Source organism: Canis aureus, chromosome 26 (assembly GCF_053574225.1).
Source record: "Canis aureus isolate CA01 chromosome 26, VMU_Caureus_v.1.0, whole genome shotgun sequence".
NCBI classification, from domain to species: Eukaryota; Metazoa; Chordata; class Mammalia; order Carnivora; family Canidae; genus Canis; species Canis aureus.
Window position 1 is genome coordinate 31,952,206 of NC_135636.1, and position 20,238 is coordinate 31,972,443.

Below are 20,238 nucleotides of genomic sequence, written 5' to 3' on the forward strand. Positions count from 1 at the left end.
GGATGCCGGCCGAGCTCGGCGCTGTCTCCGGGGGAAGCCCTGACCCGCATGGGGCTCTTGGGCCCTGGATCCAAGCGTGGCCAGCCCAAGCGCAGGGGTGCCAGGTACGAAATACACGCCGGAGTCTGACGACTTGCTACGCAAAAGGAATATCAACTACCTCAGGAACAACGTTTTATATTTATTTATTACGTGTTGAAATGACAATATTTGGGTATGTATATATTATTAAACTAATTTCACCTGTTTCTTTTTACCTTCTTTTTAAAAAAATAGTGGCTACTAGAAAATTTAAAACTACACGTGCAGCCTGCATGTGATTTCTATTGGACAGCGTTGGTCTAGCTAATTAGTCACAGCCATGGAATATTTAGACTGGCGTTAACCGTGCCATTAAAGTAATTTAAGGATTTTTTAAAAACACTCCTACAAGCAGAGCCTTGAGTTGGCAGAGGCTCTGCTGTCCCGTCGTGTTTAATAAGCACCCGGTTTGCAGGGTGAAGGGCCCAGGAACCCCGTCTCTCTGATGCAATTAATTGCCTTTGATGGAGATTATCACTAGGCTCCTCGCTGGGACAACACAGACACACACCACATGCACATCTTTCTGGCCTTGGTAGAGCACAATTTATGAGCTTGGGTTACAATTTGAGGGGTAAGGCCTATAAGGGTTCTTTGGACCTTGGAGAGGTGCCCCCTTTGGGGAGCCACAGGGTGGGAGGTCTTCAGGCCTTACCTGCCCTCCTCAGGCAAAGACACGTGGAGGAAAAAGCTCTTCTGGAGTCAGGAGCCCTGGGTCCTTGGCGTGGTTCTGCCATTTCTTCCCCGTGAGATCTCAGGCTTGTCACCGTCCCTCTCTGGGCCTCAGTCTATACAGTAGGAGCAGTAGTGGTTGATCTTGGATGACCCTTCAATATTTTAAATTCTAAGCTTTAGAGGATGCCTTCACTCTATGTGGTCCACCCAGGCTGGAATCCAGAAGCAAAACCTCCAAGTGGCCCCTTGGTCTTCACAGGGTCATGCAGGCTGGCAGCGATGGGACTGGCTGGATGACCTCCCCCACCCCTGGCCTCTGGCCTCAGCCCTTCCTGGTCAGAACATGAGCTCTGAGAGAGGCAGAGTACAGCAGAGTACAGATGAAGGCTCCGAGTCCACACAGACGAGAACCTGGGTCTGCATCAAGGGTGGCACCCATGGACAGAGACTTCAGAACCTGGAGGCTCACATGACAGGGACATGACCCAACTGTAGAGGCCACTCCAGGCTCCTGCCTCGCTTGTGGGGGAACGGATAAAGGCATCAGCAGAAGAGAGGAGCACCCCAGACCTGGGTAGCAGTCACCATTTGGCCCCCTGTGCCACCCTCCCGGTAAGCACAGGGGCAGGTGGCTTCCTCAGCCCAAGAGGCTGGCTGGGCCCAATTCAAGGAATAGGAGAGGAAGAGCCACTGTCCTTTCAGCTGTTGCAGTCCTCACTGTGGCCCACCGGGTGCCACCTGGGTACCCGGGGAGTGAGCCGATTCCCAGGTGCCTGGGAATGTTCCAGTCAGACAGAAAGAGAAGCCCCAGGGGTGGGGCTTGGGCCTCTGCAGACACAGCCAGACTCCTCAGAGGCGTAAGTCCATGAACATCTCATAGCTCTGTGTCGAGGCCAGTGGTGCTCAACCCCAGCTGGGTGCTGGGATCACTGGGAAATGTTATAAAAGCCTGATGCCTAGGCCTCACCCCAGACCAATTGTGTCAGTATCTCTCAGCATTAAAATTTTTTAAGCTCCCCAAGTCATGCCAGTGTGCGTTCAAGGGCTACCTCAGCCCCAGATCAGTCCTAAGAGCCTCAAGATGGATGTTTAGGGTAAGGGAGGGGGGACCTTTGAGGCTCAGAGAAGGGGGAAGTAACTTGCCTAAGGTCACACAGTGAGGTGATGGAAAAACCAGCCCTGGAACCTAGGCTTCTTCCCTGGACATGGACCAATTCCTCTCCTGAGGTTCCATTTCCTTTCACAAACCAGGGCCCAGGCAGGCAGTGCTCACAGTATTTCACTTTAATAATATTGGAGCTTGGTACAGTCAGGGCCACCACCGTGAGGGGCGGGAGCTTGCGATGGCGATTAGCGGAGCCGTAAGTCTTTCGCTTTATCCAAATCTTGGGCAGTAATTTAGGAAATTTAATTAAAGGGGGAGAAATGGGGACACCTGAAGCTCCTTGCCTCCTGTTATAATGAGTGAAATACACCGGGCTGTAAAAGGAAATGCTGTCTGAGACGCGGCTCCGATGTTTTATTGCCAAGTTTTATTCGCTGATGTAAACGTAATCTCTGGAAACCGGAGCGCTATTAACGCACATATTTTCACACATCCGGGGCCCCGCCTGCCACCTCCCTTCCTCTGGGTTTGTTCGGCCACCTCCTAGGGTCAGCCCCCGTGCTTTCTGGGCATGTCGGTGCCAAGTCTGGATTTCCCCGCCGGTTTCACACCCTCCCCTGGCAGATAAGAGTTTAATAGAATTCCAGTGCTCCTCTGAACTCAGTAATGCATTCTGGAAATTAGGCGACTACATCCTGAAGCCATTGTTCCCCCTTATAAATGGGCTCCCTCGAAGCCAGTGACCGTGGGGTCTCTGATAAGCTCTCATGAAGCTGCGCTCCACATGTTATTGGTGTGTTAAAAGGTTCAACTCCAGGCTCACATTGCTCATTGTTAGGGGCTGATACATTTAAGTAGTTTCTCCATGAATCAGGCAGCTTAGGTATTTCCCCCCTCTTGGCATTGATAGATGAGCGAAAGGAAGCCATTTAGACGGCGCTATATAGGGCCCTGGCCCACACGGTGAATGATTTCCAATGCCTGGTTTAATTTATTTTTAAATGAAATTTGTTATTGATTCTGGATTAAAAGGACAAATCTTACGGCTGTTACCACTGACAGAGCCATGGTGCTCAAGTGACACTTCTCAAGGAGGGGAGGGAGAGGGTGGCCTCCCTGAGTCAAGGGGAGGGTGGAGGCTCTCCAGGGAGCTTGGGTCAGAGGCAGGCGATAGTGCAAGATGCCTTGCTTGGGGTGAACTTGAAAAACATCGTCTTGGGGCACCTGAGTGGCTCAGTTAAGTGTCTCAGAGTCCTGGGATCCAGCCCCTGCTCAGCGGGGAGTCTGATTCTCCCTCTCTCTCCCTGGCTTGTGTTCTCTCTCTCTCAAATAAATAAATAAAATCTAAAAAAATAATAATAAAAGGATTGTCTTTCCCACCTGCAATACCTGACATGATGTTCACCTTCTGAGTCTCATTTGGATAATGGGAATAGCAGTGATATTTGCCTCATGGCATCCACGTGACTACTAGATGCTTGTTTAATTGCCTCCAGGGATGGGATGTTTACTCTCTCCTGGAGCATTCCCAGAGTGAAGAGAGTGACAAGAATCACCCACCCTGGTGAATTCGTGGCAACTATTTTCTGGGATAGTATTTGGTTACCTCCTGCCTCCATTGGGCTTTTAGCTTCCACAGTGACTGCACGTGGATCCATGAGCAGAAAAGACAGAATTAAGCAGGGAAGAAATTCAAGCTGGGGACTCTTCCTTTCACCTCCAGCTTCCCCCTCACCTCACTGTGCAACTTCGTATTTGTTACCTTATCTCTCTGAGCTTCAGTTTCCTTATCTGTAAAAGAAATAAGGTAAAAATAATATTGGCCTCAGGGTTTGTTGCATGAATTATGAGATCATAGATGTGAATGTGATTTATTAGCTGCAATTTAGGTGCTTCAGGAAACACAAATGGGACAGTATGGTATAGTGAGAGAGCCCCGAGTGGGGAGACAGAGGACCTGGATCTAGTTCTGTCATGGTTGGGTGTGTGACTCTGAGGGAGTCACTTGCCTTCTCTGGGCCTTAGTTTCCTATGTTGCAAAGAGGGCGGTTGAATTAGATGTCCTTAGGTATTTTGTCTAAGATCATGGGCTCTAGAAAACTAGAGAATAGAAGAGAGAGTAGAGAATAGCTAGCCTCAGAATAGCTCTAAAACTGCCTTGCTGTGTGACATTGGACAAGATACCTAACCTCCCTGAGCATCTGTTTTTGTCTGTAAATAATAACAGCAATAATGATAATAATAATAGCCAACATGTGTATGTATTTACCATGTTCCAGGCACTGTTCTGAGGGCTTTCCATGTAGTGCTTTTCATTTAGCCCTCACAATCATCTTGTGATGGAGATATTATAATCTTTATTTTACAGATGAGAATGTTGAGGTACAGAAAGGCTAAGTAACTTGTCTAAGGTCACACAGCTAGCAAGTGGCAGGATTCAAAACTAGTATCCATACTTACAACCATACTATTCTACTATATGTGGCCTGGTTGTTCTGAAGATGAAGTGGGATAAGGTAAGTTCTTAGCCCGGTGCTGGGCACACAGTGATGGGTCAACAGAGGCTTGGGGGCTGGGAAACTCATTACCTTCCAGGGGGACTCAGATTGGACCTTGGTCTATGGGGGACTCAACTAGACAAAGGGGAAGGCACGCAAGAGGAGGGGGGAACACCTGAAAGGGAAAGGATATCATGAAGTTCAGGCATGTTCAGGGAGGGAACGTGGTAGAAATGGTATTTGGGCAGAGGGCATGTGCAGGAGGTGAGGCTGGGACCTTGAGTGCAAGCTAGAGAAGTTGGGGTTTCTGTAATAAAAAAGGCCAATGGAAGGTTTGGGGCAGAGCCTTCACAGCACACGCCTTTTCAAAGTCAGACAATCTCTGGAGGTCTGGCCTTGAAGGAGACTTAGAGGTCACTGTGTTTAACCCTGTTCCAGAACTATGAGGAGAAATGATTTTTGAAGGTCAAGCATTGAGTTAGTGGCAGAGCAGCAGTATGCTGCTGTCCCACCCTGACCTTCTTCCTTGGAAGCCCTCAAGTGGAGTCTCTCATTTTCCCTCTTCTAATCTCTTCCTCCCTGTCTCCTTCCCTGTGCCTCCCCTGCCTGCAGTCTGTGGGCTAAGAAGAAAAAGCCCTGGCTGGGTTTGAGACCCAGTTCAACCACCACATTGTCCTGGAGAGATCTCAGGCTGGAATTGAGAGTCTGGGTTTCAGGCTTGGTGCTGCTACGTGATCTCAAAGATTCTGTTTCTTCATCTTTATAACGGGGGCTATGGAGCCCATTTCTATTGGGAGTGAGGCTCAAGTTAATGAATGAGAAACTGCATTTGTAGAGTCCAAGACACCTGGCCATGCCAGGATAACCTAAGTACCATCTCTGTGTGGGAAGGAAGTGAAAAGAAGTGAGTCAATCAGGCAAAACCAACCTCTTCCTCCAGTGAATGTGGGCAGGAAGGTGTTGGGGCTATGGCGGGGATCTGTCCGCGGTGCTGAAAGTAGCGTCCTGTGGGAGCTCCGTTGTGCTGAAACATAGCACACGTAATTGGCGGCTTCAGGGGTCTGTCCACAGTTTTGAACGAACTGGATTGCTGCTGGAGGCCATAGGCCCCATCCAGTGTGCTGCCCGCCATAACACTGGAGGGGGGGGGGCGATGCAAGGGCAGAATAAAGATGGGGTGGGGAGCTGTCCCTCGGGCTCTAACCTCATTCTCAAACTTGGGGCTCTGTCCACAATGCTGGATCTATCTGTAGTCTGTGGAGAGGGGAGTGGACTGCAGCGCTCACTGCCATTCGGCGAGGCGGGAGAGGAAACCGGAAGATCTGTCCACGGTGCTGAATCTTCGAATCTAAGCGCCCGCCCAGGCGAGGTCCCCGAGGCCAAAAAGATGGGGGGCGAGCTGACGCTGTCCTCCCCCGCGGTGCTGAACCCGCGGCGGACAGGACCGGGTCGGGGGCGAGGCCTGAGGAAGGACAAGGGATGAGAGCGGGAGGGGACCCTGGCCTGGCATCAGGGACCTCGTCTCAGGCTCGTTGTGACACCTGGGAGAAGCTATGCCTCTGATTTAATGCGCTTCCTCATCTTTTAAATGAGGCCACCTGTCTGCCCTCACGTCCGTCCTGAAGGTCTGTCCCAACAGCCCCAGTAAAACCGTCAGGGAAGGAAGCGGAGAATCTCTTTGGATTCCTGATCTTGGGAATGGGAGTGGCTTTGTTGCCCGCCCGCCCCTCCAACATCCATTCCATCTAGGCCCATCGTCCGAGGAAGAGAGGGTTACAGTCCAGGAGGGGGCGATCCAATCCACCGCGTGGGGCCCAGCATCTTCAGGCGGAAGGAGCCCCGGTAACTGGCCTGCCTCACTCCCACTATGCAGACAGGAAAACTGAGACACAGAGAGGAGGATACTAGCAGCAATACCTATTCATTCCCAACCGTGAGGACGGCGTTATGCTAAGCGCTTTAACACACGACTCCATAAATCCTCACCAGGACCCCTGGAGGGGGCTGCTGTTCCCATTTCTCAGATGAAAACTTTGAGGCTCAGACGGGGATAAACATCCGGGCAGGATCACAGGGGAGCTAAAGCCTGCGGCGGGGCCATCACCGCGTCCCCTGGGCCTCGGCCCAGGTTGCTGCCCTGCCTCACCCCCACCCCCGCCCCCACCCCTCCTCCGCCGACCCCCAACCCCGGCGCCGCCCTGCTGGCAAAGTTGGGACTCCCTCGGAGCCCCCCGGGCCTGGCGGCGGGGGGCTGGTCTTTCTCCCCCTCCCGCTGGATGACATTTCTGTTTCTGAAGCCGGCCGCGTTACGCTCCGCGGGGACCGGGTCCCTGGAGGGGCTCCCCCGCCCCGCCTCGCCCCCGCAGGGGCGCTGGCGGGCGGGGAAGTTGCGGGTACCGCTTTAAAAATCCCAGCCTGGGCAAAACTTTGATGATAAATCAAGCGGCAGATCCCTCCGCCGCCGCCTCCTCGGGCGGGCGGGCGGGAGGGAGGGGTGCGGCGGCCGCGGCGCCGAGCGGAGTGGCCTTCCGCGGAAGGGAAGAGTCCCGCAGTCGGAGGCGGCCGGCTGGGCGTGCGCTTGCTCCCGCAGCCGGGCCGGGCCGGGGCCGCGCTGGGCCGCGCTGGGCCGCGCTGGGCCGCGCTGGGCCGGGGCGGCGAGGGCAGCCGGGCCGCATCGGGCACGGCAGCGCGGGCGCGGGCGCGGGGGCAGCGGCCGGCCGAGCCCCGATGTGAGGCGGCGGCGCCCCGGCCCGAGCGCGCAGCATGGGGGCCCCGCTCGCCGTGGCGCTGGGCGCCCTCCACTACCTGGCACTTTTCCTGCAACTCGGAGGCGCCACGCGGCCCGCCGGCCACGCGCCCTGGGACAACCACGTCTCCGGCCACGGTGAGTTCGGGCGCCGCCCGCGCGGACTTCCCCACCGAACCCCACCCCGGGCCGCGCCGCTCCCAACTTGGCGGCGCCCGCGCTGGAACCCGCGCCGCAACCCGCGCCGGCCCCGGCGGGAGGGAGTCCCGCGGCGCCCCCTGCAGGGCCCCTGGACCCGCCCCGGCCCCCGCCCCCGCCCCCCCCCCCGCAGAGGAGGGGCGCCCCGTGGGCAACCCCGCTCCCGCCCGCACACTCCAGGACCCCGCGATCCGCACAGCCGCGGGCACACTCGCTGTTCCCGCACTCACAACTCCTGCCCTCCCCTGTTGGATCCCCCTCCTCACTCATCCACACTCACACTCATGCCCGCTGCGCACACACACGAGGTTGGTGGGCTCACACCCTGCCCGCTGGCACCCAGGCGCTCACACTCTGCACAACTCTTGCCTGCCCTTCTGCCTGCAGACACACGCACACACACTTGTGAACACACTTTGCTCGCCCACTCCCCTCTGCCCATCTGCCTTTCCCTTTTGTGGGCTTAACCCTGCAGCTGCCCTCATCCCGTTCCACTCCTCACCTGCCCCTGAAACCCCCCCGGAAAGGTCCTGGGGGACCCAAGACCCTGCCACTTGGGAACCAGTAGTCTGGGACCACAGCTGCCCCTGCAGGGTGGGTGATGAAGGCTTGGTGGGAGCCCCTCAAAGACATTGGAATAGTTGGGATTGCTGCTTCCAGCCACAGGCACGGAAGGGGAAGAAGGATGATGCCAGGTGCTTTTGTCTGTCTCTGGGGGTGGGCAGAAAGCCCCTGCCATCTTTCCGTAGGGTACTCACCCATCCTCATCCTCGGCGCCGAGAACTGAGAGGTGGGAAATGAACTCAGCCGCCATGGGAGCCAGGGAGCAAGCAAGCAATCCCACATTGGTTGCCCGAGTGTCAGAAGCTCCTTTCGGCCCCAGAGGAGCCCAAGTTGGCAGCAGAGTTGTAGCATCTGAGGCTGCGAGCTGTGGGGGCTCCCCCTAGCCCCGTGAGCCAGGCTCCAGAATGGGGACCAGAGCATAGATGAAAATGGAGACCCTTCTTCTATCCATCCCTTCCCAGTCTGGTGGGGGAGGCTGCAGCACCGGTGCTGGGCACCGTATGCCCGGGGCTGGTGGGGGGAGGTTTGCACAAAGAACGGAGAACTGTGTGATTTATTCTAATGGGAAAGTGGGAGGGGGTGGGTAATTAGAGGAGGCTTTGCTGGGGCCTCATGCCCGAGTGGGGTTGTTCAAGGGGGAAGGAGTAGAGGCTTCCAAAGCCCTTCTCAGGGGTCTCCGCTTTTGGGGAACCACGAGTCCCTGCGCCCTTCTGCCTCACCACGTTTGGTGTAAGTGCTCTCTCTTTCATCTCTGTACTCTTCATATCCCTCATCAAATTTCTACCGACCTGGCTGGAGCACTGGTAAACAGGGGAAGGGTGATTTTGATCCTCAACTTACAGATGGAGAAACCAAGGCTCAGAGAGGTGAAGGGACTTGCCCAAGGTCACACAGTGAGTGAGTGTTGAGCCGGGACTGGCCACAGGGTCTGTTGGGCAAAGACAGAGCTCTTTCCAGGATATTCATCTCCCTGTCAGATTCCCTCCCGTTTAAAGGAAACTGGGAATTCCTCCTTCCGCTCCCCTCCTCGTTCTCCTCAGTTCCTTGGCATGGTTAGAACTTATACGAGGAGGGTTTTCCAAGGAAGGGTTTTCCTGAGTTTCTAGTCCCAAGAGATACGAGGACTGGGGCTCTGAGGTTTATGGTCATCCTGTCCCTAGAGCATCAGGGCCCAAGGATTTGGGTGCTGCTCTGTCAGTCGTGAGGCCCCGAGGTGGCCCCTCATAGGGAATTGGGGTTTGCCCTTTGTGTGGTAGTCTCTGGCTGCCCCCTGGTGCCAGGCTTGCCTAGGGGCACAGCTCTACCCTGCCGGCTATAATGTCGCCTCTGAACCCCGGCCAGGTCCCGCTCAGGCCCAGAGGAGGAGCTAGATGGAGAGGACTCAGCACTGACTGTGGGGAAACCTGGCTTCTCTCCCTGACCCCCTGGGCAGCTCTGGGCGAGTGGGTCAGCCCTCTGGGGCTCCTTGCGTCCCTCACGAAACGAGAAGGCCAAGCTGCTCTGCAGGGGTCAGACTGCCTTCTCCCGACATTGCCAGGTTCAAAGTCACCAAGCGGTGGATCCCGGGGAGCCCCCACGGCTGTCCCTCTGCTGGGCCAAGCGCCCGACCACAGGAAGGGTTTGGAGCCACTCACTTAATCACAAAAAGAAACTGTTATTAATGATAGTGAGACGCGGCGAATAAGTGGGTCATGTCTAATAAGCCATTTGTGTTCAGGAGGAGAATACCAATTTGATAAAAGCTGTGTGTGCTGAAAAAGCCCAGAAATTGCTGTTTAGCAGATTGGAGCCTGATCGTTTCATTATTCCTGGGCTCCGCGTGTCCTCAGCTGATTCAGGAAATGTGGCCGGGTTAGGGAGGCGTCTCGATGTCTGGAGGTGGGGATGGGAGGCTGGAAGTGGGGGCTCCTCTGGAGGAGCCCATAGACCCCAACCACTTGGGGGCTCCTCACCTCTCCAGCTCAATCTGAGCCCAGCCCAGCCTCCAGGCTAATGCCTTGCCCCCGGGACTTGTCATAGGAAGAGCCCGTGGTCAGCTGGGTCGGCAAGGACATCTGTCTTGCTTCCCATCTCTCTGCTACCTCCCCTTGGGCCACTTTGCAGAGGGCCTTTTAAAGGCATGAAGAATGAATGGGGGGTGAACAGTGCATGCTTTTTAGGGAGGCCTAAGGGATTGGGAGGCTGGTCCCAATCCCAATCGTGATGGTCCGTGTTTGTCCCCAGTAGGTACTCAGTTAATGGCCACTGTTTTGATTATTCCTCATCAGAAAGGGTTAGCGCATTGCCCTGAGCCCAGCAGAGGTGGGGGAGGCAGGTGGGGGAGCTGGCATTGTGAACTGCCTACTGTGGGCTACGTGCTGCCGAACCCCTTGCCAGTGTTAACTCACGGAGACTGACGTTATTCACACAAAGCTGGCATTGGTCATATGAGGATGGTGAGGTTCAGAGAGGCCCAGCGACTTGCCCAAGGTCACTGAGTCTGCGCTGAGAGCTGGAGAGCTATGCCTGCCTCCTCCAGGACGACCTCCCAGCAGGTTTGGCCAGGTTTGGCGAGTCACGTGACAGGACTTCCTCCTTCTGCAGAGCCCTATCTCAGTGCTCCCTTCCAGCTCCCCAGAGAACTGGTAATGCAGTGGGTGCCACCAGGAAGAACCAGCAGCTTAGGAAAGTGATGGACGGGATCTTGCTGAGGCCGCATGCCAGTTGGAAAGAGAAGATAGCTGGGCTGGACTCCTTCTCCAGTCCTTTTTCCAGATCTTGGCCAGGCAGGGGTCTGGAGGGCAGGATCTTTGCAGACCTCCTGCCTTGGAATCACCAGAGAGTGTGTTAAAATGCAGATCCCAGGGTCCAACCCCCCCACCCCCAGGCCCATTGGCCAAAATGATTGTTGATGAGACCCTGGAATCTTCATTTTAAGAAACTCTCCAGATGATTCCAGGGCAGCCTGGAGTTGGGGAGCCACTGCCTTAGACACTCACCCTGGCCTGATGACACGTGTAGGGACGGCACATTGTCTGGTGCCAGGGGCTGCTGGGTTGGTTCGGTTTTGCAAGAGAGGGAGAGGGCCAAGCTGGAGTAGGCATACGGACCCTCAGAGGAGCCCCAGGAAGCCTTACACTGCAGCAAACATCCGTCCTTCCACTCCCGCCCAGACACACACACACACACACACACACACACGCACACACACACCTAGACCAGCACCTTCAATTATTAATACACCCCAATGCAGACACGGATCCTGGCTTGGCCCAGCGCTTTGTCCATTGAGTGATTCACTGTCCTGAGGTTCTCTGTTGCCAGGAGGGAGCAGCGGGGTGCTGAGGGATGGGCGGGGGCCACCGGCCGTTTGGCAAACGGCCTGCGCACTGAAAACCCACTCTGGCATCCTCTCATTCCTTACCGAACTGTGGGTATCTCGCCACCAGTAAGCCAGCTAGTTTGGTGGCTGGGAGATGGAGAAAATTGAGTGCTGTCTTCCGAAGGTTATGATGTTAAAAATGTGTTCGCATTGTCTCGGGTGTTGGTGATTATTCTATCAATTACGCCTGTAAACACTCGGCCTTGGGCTGAGGGTTCCCGGCCTCCTGTGGGGAATTGGCCCTCACAAGCGGTTTTCCCCGAGTCCTTCACACCAATTGGTTTTGACACCTTGCCTATCAGCGGCTCCGGCGGCCTTTTCCCGAAGCAGCGGGAGCCGTGGGCGGCCGGCAGGACAGGAATTCGGCTCATCTCCACGGTGACACGGTGACACAGTGACAGCAGGGGTGTTGGGGGGAAGTCTCCTCATGACAAACAAGGGGGCAGGGGCAGGGGTGAGGGAGGGTGGTCAGCCCCCTGGACAGGAGATGGAGGACAGGACCAAGGCCATGGGCAAGGGTGCATTTGCCCGAATGGCCTGGGAGGTCACCACTTGGCTTTTGGGGTCACCTTATCCAACTCTGTGCAAATAAGGTGAGAAATGTACAGAAGCAAATGTTTACTGAGCATCATGCCGGGGCCTTAAATGGTGTTGTCTCATTTGACCCCCACGAGAGCCCTCAAAGGAGGGGACTTCCCTGGCGCAGTGTATTCATGAGGGAGCGGAGTCTCAGTGAGGTTAGAAGGCTTGCCCAGGGTCGCTCACCTAGCAAGTGTCAGAGTCTGGATTTGAACCCAGGACCGTGACTCCAGAGCCCAGGCTCACAATGCTGTTGAGTCCCAGAGAGGAGGAGGAGGGAGAAATCTGAGGTCTGAATGCTAAAACTTTTGTGTATTCCAAGTTAATGCAGTTTGAAACATCCACGTAATTTTAATTTCATAGGGGAGCCGTGTGTTTAGTAGAACGATCACAAGGTTGGATCCCCTCCCTCATCCTCACGGACCAGTACAAGGACATCCCCGGGTGGCCAAGGCTGATTATGCAGTGGGCAGACCCAGGACCCTTGGAGTGCGTATGAGATGCTACAGCCCTGAGGGTAACGGGGTGCCAGGGTGTGTGCACCCCTCTCCCTGACCCTGGTGAGGTGAGACTCTTCTATGAGAAAAAGGGGCTGTGATCTCCCTGGGGGAAGAAATCTTCCCCTCTGCTACCTGGAGGCCTTGAGGTCCCTCTGGCACCTGTTGCTGTGGAGAAGGCAGGTGGGGCTGGGGAGGCAGAGGGGCTGCGACTCCTCCAGGTCACCCTCGTCAAGGGCAGGCCCCCTCCCCTTCCTGGAAGTCGCCAGAGGGATCTTTGGGACTCCACTCCATCACACCCAGTTGAAACCCCCTCTCCAAGAACCCCCGGGACCCTCAGCAGGATTGGGTCCTACTGAGAGATGGGTTTAGGCAGAACCTAGACAAACCTCTTATGTGTTAATAGTTATGCATTTATTTTAATGTGGATTGGAAAAATAAAACCAGCACATCAAGACTGTGATTTCACAGATATGATTGCTTAGGATGAGACTAACGGGGATATTAAAAAATAGTGAGTTAGTTTATAGGAAAACATTAAGGGCAGAACAGTGAGCGTGGTACAGAGGCAGGTCTGTGTGTAGGAATGACTGGACGTGGGGGCTGCTGGCGCACGCGCTGCCCCCTGCCCCCCGGACTCTGTACTCTCATCGGGAACTGCTGGCCTAGCAGAGGCTGCTGTCAGCTATTAGAAGCGACCATTCATTTATTCCTTCATTCATTCAACAAATATCGGTTGAGCACCTGCCATGTACCAGGCTCTTTTAGCCACTGGGGACATATTAGTGAAGAAGACAGATAAGGTTCTTGCTCAGACAACTAAACCCATAAAAAATATATAAGTATAAATTGTGATAAGAGTGAAGAAGCGGAGATGATGTTCAGCCTGGAAAAGGCGCTCCCAGGGCAGGGGGGACACCAAGTAGTGAGCTCCCTGTCACATAAGAGATGCAAGCTGGAGCCGACCATTTATTAGGTGGGGGTGTCATGGAGGGAATCCCTGCTCTATTTCCCCAAGGAGCACAGGCCGGTGAAGTGGGCAGAGAAGTCAGCACACCGTGGGTGGTTAATAACGATCTGTCACACCCGGGCTCCCCACCCACCGGGGACAGGGCGGGAGTGAGGGCCTCTGCTGTGTCCTGTGTGGAGAGGTGGGGCAGTGGCTCCTTTGTCCCTTCACTTCAGCTCCGAGTTAAAGTGCCACAGTTGCGGAGGGAGAAGTAGATCCTGAGCCTTGGTGCCGGTCGCTTGGCAGGTCCTTGCCCTTCTCTCGGCCTCAGCAACCCCCGACGATGGCGAGTTCACATAGGCCCTGAGCCTCTAGAATCTTTCCACCTGCACCCCCACCCCCAGACTCCCAGCCGCCAAGCCCTTTCCTTTGCCTTCCAGGCAGCAGGTGAGGATGGAGCCCATGGCACTTAGTGGCCTTCCAGGGGCTGGGAATCAAGACACCAGGCAGCAATCATCGAGTATTTTCTCTGCGCCTGTTACTTCCTTCACCTCCTCCTTTTAGCCTCACATACCCCATGAGGAGGATGCTCCCATTTTACAGCCCAGGACACGGAGGCTTGTCTGAGGCCGCACAGCTGGCAAATGGCAAGGCCAGGCTTGAGCCCAGCTCGTGCGGCTGCAGGGCTGGCGTTCTTCGCCGCTCATCTGTCCCGCCCCTGCTGCCAAGCCCGGTGGGCGTGTGGACCGGTGCTTTGTTCCGGAGCGGCACCCTGGCTTCATCGGATTCTCTCGGGATCCAGGAGGCCAAAATGCTGGGGAGGCCTGGGGTCCGGCCGAACGATCGCGGGCCGAGAGCCCAGCACTGTGGTCAGTGGGGGTGGCGGGACCTTGAGGGGTTCGCCTGGGGCCCTGGGTGCGCCTGCCCCGTGTTCTGCGGGGGGCTGGTGGTTTTGCCTGAGTGTGTGTGGAGTGCGTGTGTTTGGGTGTTTGCTCATGTGCGGTGGAGGAGCGGTGGGCAGGAAGGAGCCAGGTGGCCACGTAGCGCCCCGGCCTAGGGGCCCGGCTGCGCCCTCTGCGCCGTAGCCCGGGCCTGTGGACCCGCCTCCCCGGCCCCTCCAAGCTGGTGCCCTTGGGACACGAGGCCTGGCGGCTCCGGGAGCATCTGGAAGGTTAGAGCTGGAGCTGGGGGTGGGGGTGCTTGCTCGGAGCTATCAATTAGGGGGCTGGCAGTGCCCAGCTGTGGCCAGCGCCCTGTCTGCCCCTCTCTCCGATCCCCCTCTCTCCGGGTTGAGCGCACTCTCCATCTTTCAAACTCTCCATCGTTCCTTGTCCCTCTCCCTGTGTCTGCTGCATCCATCTCCCTCTCTCTTCTCGTCGCCCCACCTCTCCCTCTCCATCTTCACACGCACACACATGCACGCACGCACGCACACATGCACGCACACATTCCTCTCTCCAGGTGACATCTCGGGATTACACAGGCGTATATTCTTTGTATATTCTCTGTGTCATCCTGACACCCACGCAAAGCCGGCACTCGGGAGAGGTCAGGTGAATGAATGAAGTGGATGAATGAATGCCCAAGTGTTGGAGCTACAAGGGGCACCGGAGCTTGTCTAGACTCGTGCTTCCTAATTTTCTTGGAGGTCACAATCCTCCGGAGCATCTGATGAAAACTGGATCATTTCCTCAGAAAAATGCCACATTGTTTGGGTTGGTTCCAGCGGGTTTGCTGAGGTCCCCAGAGCTCACCTGTGGTGCCAGGGGAAGCAGCCTACGTTTCACTGGGGAGGACACTGAGGCCCAGGGAGGAGCCAGGCCTGGCCCGGGATGCAGGGCAAGTACTCAGCAGAGTGGGGAATGGGCCAGGGACCCTCCCCTTCCCCAGCGGCCCTCCCACCTGACCCAGAGGGGTGGGAGCGTGGGGGTGGGGGTTTCTGGAACAAGCTTCCCTCTCCTTCCTCAGCAAGCTCTGGGCTTATGTCTTTCGGGGGTGAGCCTGGGGGACAGGGGGGGAGCAGACCAGGGAGGAGAGCCCTGCAAGTGGCTCAGACAGGCGAACTAGCCTGAGGGGGTCTCTGAAGGTTCCCCATGAGAGTGCTGGCTGTGTCCTGGTGCAGTCAGGAAGACTTCCTGGGGGAAGCGGGCCCCTGGTATCCGGGGCCTGCCAGGGCTGCGAGGGGACTCCGGAGGCCGCAGGAGCCTCCCCTCACTGCCTGGGACTTGTGCGCACGTATGGGCCAAGGCAGGCAGCGGAGCTTGGTGTTGCCCCCGCCACCTGCCTCCGGAGGGATGGGGAAGGCACGGGGTGTGGCTGGCGTGCGGGTGGGACCTGCCACGTGACTGAGGGGGCTCCAAAGGGACTTGGAGGCTGGAGTGGCTGCCGGAGAGGGAGAGGCTGCTTCCTGAACTAGGGCTGAGTGTGCAAGCTCATAGGATGCCGAGGCTGTCGCCGTGTGCAGGGGGTGACAGAAACGTGGGCTGGGCGGGAGGTGGGAACTGGGCTTGTGTGCGTGCATGAGTGTGTGCATGTGTGTGCACGTGTGTGTACCTACACCGGCTTCCTTTCTAATGCTTGCACACACCAGGCTCTCTCCTCAGGAAATCAGCGATTTCGTCTGCCTGGCAGGAGGCTCTGTCCCTACCTCTCCCACCCTGTCTCCCTCCTTCGTGCCTCTCGGCCTCCTCACGGGGGCCCAGCACCTGTCAGAACCTGGCCACGGTCACCCCAGTGGGCACCCCAGGCGCCCACCAGCACGCCCTCTTGCAGAGGAGGAAACAGGCACAGTGGGAGGCTGGAGGCCCACACCTCATTCCCAGCCAGGGAGCAGAACCCAGACTTTAGGTCCCCTCAGCCTGGCGTGATAAGGTCGTAGGGGATGGTGCCTGCCTGGGCTTTGGGGTCAACACTCTTGGGCTTAAATCCGGGCCCCCTCTGAGCCTCACTAGCCAACTTGGGGTTGTGGTTCTTGACTGAAGCCCCCTTTCCCACAGTCCTCAGGTTGGGGCCTGGTCCAGGCAGAGAAGGTAAGAGCAGACGGCAGGGTGTCTGTTTTGCTTTGTGAGGCTTTAAAAAAATTATTTCCGGCCTCAGAGGCAGCTGCAATTAGGGCTGGCTCACCGGGGAGCTGTTTGCCGCCTGTCATTGGCCCCAGGAAAGGGTCCCTAATGGAGGCCCGGCGGCCAGAGTGCATGGTAGTGGAAATTGCGCTCAAAACAACCCGGCACTAATGGTCTCCTGGCAGGCAGAGGAGAGGGAGGGGGAGGGCAGGCTGGCTGACAGCTGATGGAAGGCCTCTGGGGCCGGGGCCCTGAGACTCACCAGCTGGTCTCCCTATGTCCACCACCCAGCAGTGGTCTTTGAACTCCAGTTAGGCACTGGGAGTCCTGAGCCCCATCCCGGCTCTGCTGTTTTCCCTTAAATCCCCTCCTGGGCAGCAGGAACAGTAAGTGCAAAGGCCCTGGGGTGGGGGCAGAACCCCTTCAGCTGGAGATTGTCTGGTTCCAGAATAGGCCTTGTGTTTCAGAAGGCCAGGCCAGTCGGTCTTCTGGGTGAGGAAAAAAGGAGGTGGGAGCCTTGGGGAAAGGGGCGTTGGAGCAAGCCGTCCTGGGAGAGGCAGCGTGAAAAGCAGCCGGATCATCACCAGCCTAATAATGGTCCACGGAGGCCACTAGGTGCTGGACACTTACAGGCATGTGTGATCCTGTTGAGTCCCCACAATGCCCATTTTACAGATGAGGACACTGAGGCTTGGCGAGTTGCCCGCCACAAGGAGGTTACGGTTGGGGTTCACAGCTGGGTCAGCCTGACTCCAGAGCTCATACAGTTACTGCTGCGCTGCTGGATTTCCCAAACGCGGTTGGGCAGGCGTGGGAGGGGCAGGGCAGGCACTAGGTCCCCAGTGGGGCTGCGTTCGACCCACACCAGGTCCCGGAGAGACGGCACGGCTGCCAGAGTCTGCCTCAGTTTCTCCCTTCCTGTTGGTGTCTGCACCCGGCTTTCAGGTGCCGTCTCCCCTTCTGCTCTGGTCTTCTCGCTGCCCCCCTTGGCACCTCCCCCACAACTCTCCCTTGTCTTTCTCCTTCTCGGTGAACCTGGGAATGCTCCTTTCTGGGCTCCGAGGCAGCTGCTCCTCCGTGCGGATGATGAGGCCTCGCTCTGCTTCCCCCATTCACCCCCTCTCCACTTCCAGCAGGCAGCAAGGATGGTGCCTCCCTGGGCTTTGGGGTCAGACTCTCAGGCTCAACTCCTGACCTCCCTCGAGCTCTCTGAGCCCGGCTAGCCATCTGTGCAACTGGCTTTGCAGGCTGTAGAGACGAGGAGGAAAAGAACGGCCGTCCGCACGAACATCAGGACGCCTGTTTGCCTTCTCCCGTCCCAGCTCCCCCATCCTGGTTCCTGCCCTGTCCGTGGTTCCCTGCACATTCCCCCACTTGCCTCCCCACCTCCCAAACCTTTCACTCCTTGTGGCCCAGATGTGTGGGAAGAGGAGGCAGGAATTCCACTGGGGAAACCTGCTTGACTCCCACAATCCTGCAAGTGCCAGAATATTTTCACTCTCCTTAAATCTCCCTAGATTTGTAATTCCACTGCTGTCTCCCTCAATATGTGCTGGTGGCCGTGGGAGGCACCCTGCCCCCAGCCGCCCGCCCAGCTGTGGCAGGGCTGCCGGGCGGGGGGCTGGGCAAGTCCTCACTCTCTCTGTGCCTCAGTTTCTTCATCCCCAAGAAGAAGAGAGTGAGAGTGGCTACTCCCTGGGTTGTTTGGGGGATCTGGTGGGAGACTTTATCTTATTAAGGAAGCGTCTCCATAAAAATGAAATCTGATATATGCAGCAGTGTGGATGAACCTCAAAAACATGATGCTAAGTGAAAAAAGCCAGTCCCCAAAGACCCCATATTACTCTATTTGTGGGAAGTATCCAGAATAGCAAATCCAGAGACTGAAAAAGCACAGATTAGTGGTTGCCAGGGATTGGGAGAACGGAGCATAACTGCTTAATGGGTGCAGGGTTTCCCTTTGAGGGGAAAAACATGTTTGGGGACTAGATGGAGGTGGTGGTGGCACAACCTTGTGAGTGCACTTAGGGCCACCAGCCTGTTCATTTTATTTTTTTATAAAGATTTTATTTATTTATTCATGAGAGACACAGAGAGAGAGGCAGAGACACAGGCAGAGGGAGAAGCAGGCTCCCCTCGGGGAGTCTGATGTAGGACTCGATCCCAGGACCCCGGGATCACGACCTGAGCTAAAGGCAGACACTCAACCACTGAGCCTCCCAGGTGTCCCGGCTTGTTCATTTTAAAATGGTTCATTTTGTTATATGAATTTTACTTCAGTTACAAACTAAGTACACAGGAAACATCTCTATAGCACATCCTCTGTGCCAGGCAGTCCTCTTTATAAATGTCAACACATTTGATCCTTACAACGGCCTTATGAGGTAGCTATTACCATCACCCCCATTTTACAGATGAGCAAACTGAGGCACCACATCATTAGGTGCTTAGCCCACAGTGAGTGCTCAAAATATTAGCTATTTGAAATTTTTTTTAAGATTTTGTTCATTCATTCATGAGAGACACAGAGAGAGAGAGAGGCAGAGACACAGGCAGAGGGAGGAGCAGGCTCCATGCAGGGAGCCCGACGTGGGACTCGATCCTGGGTCTCCAGGACCACGCCCTGGGCCGAAGGTGGTGCCAAACCGCTGAACCACCCAGGCGTCCCAGCTATTTGAATTTTTATTGGTTAGGGCAGCCCTTCTTCCCAGTCGGTGGGGCCGGGCAGGGACCCCACCTTGGCAAGTGTCCGTGTGTGTGTGTGTGTGTGTGTGTGTGTGTGTAAAACTCAGCAGTGAGTGGCTGCCACCAGGGAACGGCAGGCGTGGAGGCTCTACTGTGTCCCGCACACGGAAACAGACTGTTCATCTGCGTTAGTTCATTTAATATTCAAAATAAGCCAGGAAGCAACGACACGTGTGGGAACTGACGCTCAGAGACGTGAAGCAGCTTTCACGAAGCCACACAGCAATTGCAGGCAGAGCTGCAGCTTGCACGGCCAGGCGTCGCTGTAAATCCCAGGCTTCACTGCCACCCCGAGCCCCTCTGCTTCCTCCTGGTCCATCCCCCCTTCAGCTGACACAGCAGCTCCCCCCCCCCGCCCCCCCCCACCCCCGTGAGCAGAGCAAGGTCTGCGGAGCCTGGGGCCATGGAGACAGAGGAGGCCTCTGCCCGGATCAGGCCGAGGGCGCTGGACTGGGGGGTCGGCCCCACGCCGCGGCGGCCTGAACAGCTCCCCACCAGGGGCAACATCGCTTTGATGTTCTCCTATGTCATTCAAAATGCATGTATTCTGTATTCTAGTCCATAATATATTCATGTTTGTTGTAATACAAAAATAATGTTCTTTCCTCATTTGGGGGGAGGGAAGCCGGTGCCTCAGGAGGCCGCTTCCCCGGTTGGAGCAGCGGAGGCCAGGAGGGCACCCACCCTTCGTTTCTTTGTTCACCCCTTCTGCGAGCGGGGCCTGAGTGGGTGTGAGCTGTGCCCGCGCGTGCAGCACGCAGGGAGCCTGCCGCTGGGCCACACCGGCAGCCGCGGGGTCAGCCGGAGGGTGTGACAGGTGCGTGGCAGGGCGGCTCCCGTCCCCGGGCCCCTGCAGGCCACGGCTGGGAGGGGGGCCCGGGGGCTGAAGGGGAAGCCAGGCCGGGACTGCGGTGGAGGTGGCTGCCCACCCGTCCGCCCCTCGGGGGGCCCCGCACCCCAAGTCCTCCTGCCCGAGAAGAGCCTCTGCCTGGCGCTGCTCTGAATTTAATGCGCGACTCTCGCAGCTCCCTGCTCCTGCGGGAGGACGGACTCTGAGGCCCGCAGCCTCCAGCAGGCCGCCGGGCCCGCCGGAATTTACAGAGCGGTGTGGCTCTCCTCGTGTCTATTTTTACAGTTCCCCTCTATTTATGGCAAGGGATGCTGATTTTCCGTTTATG

General features: G+C 56.6%; 1 protein-coding gene across 1 annotated transcript in view; it reads left to right on the plus strand.

The window, feature by feature from the left end:
* Positions 1-7,046: 7,046 nt before the first annotated feature.
* The window catches only part of VSTM2L (V-set and transmembrane domain containing 2 like), a 36,857-nt gene continuing 23,665 nt past the window's right edge, over positions 7,047-20,238 (plus strand). The window contains exon 1 of the mRNA XM_077873124.1: positions 7,047-7,243. Within this exon, the coding sequence (XP_077729250.1) occupies positions 7,123-7,243 (121 nt within the window). The 5' untranslated portion in view covers positions 7,047-7,122. The remainder of the gene's footprint in view (positions 7,244-20,238) is intronic.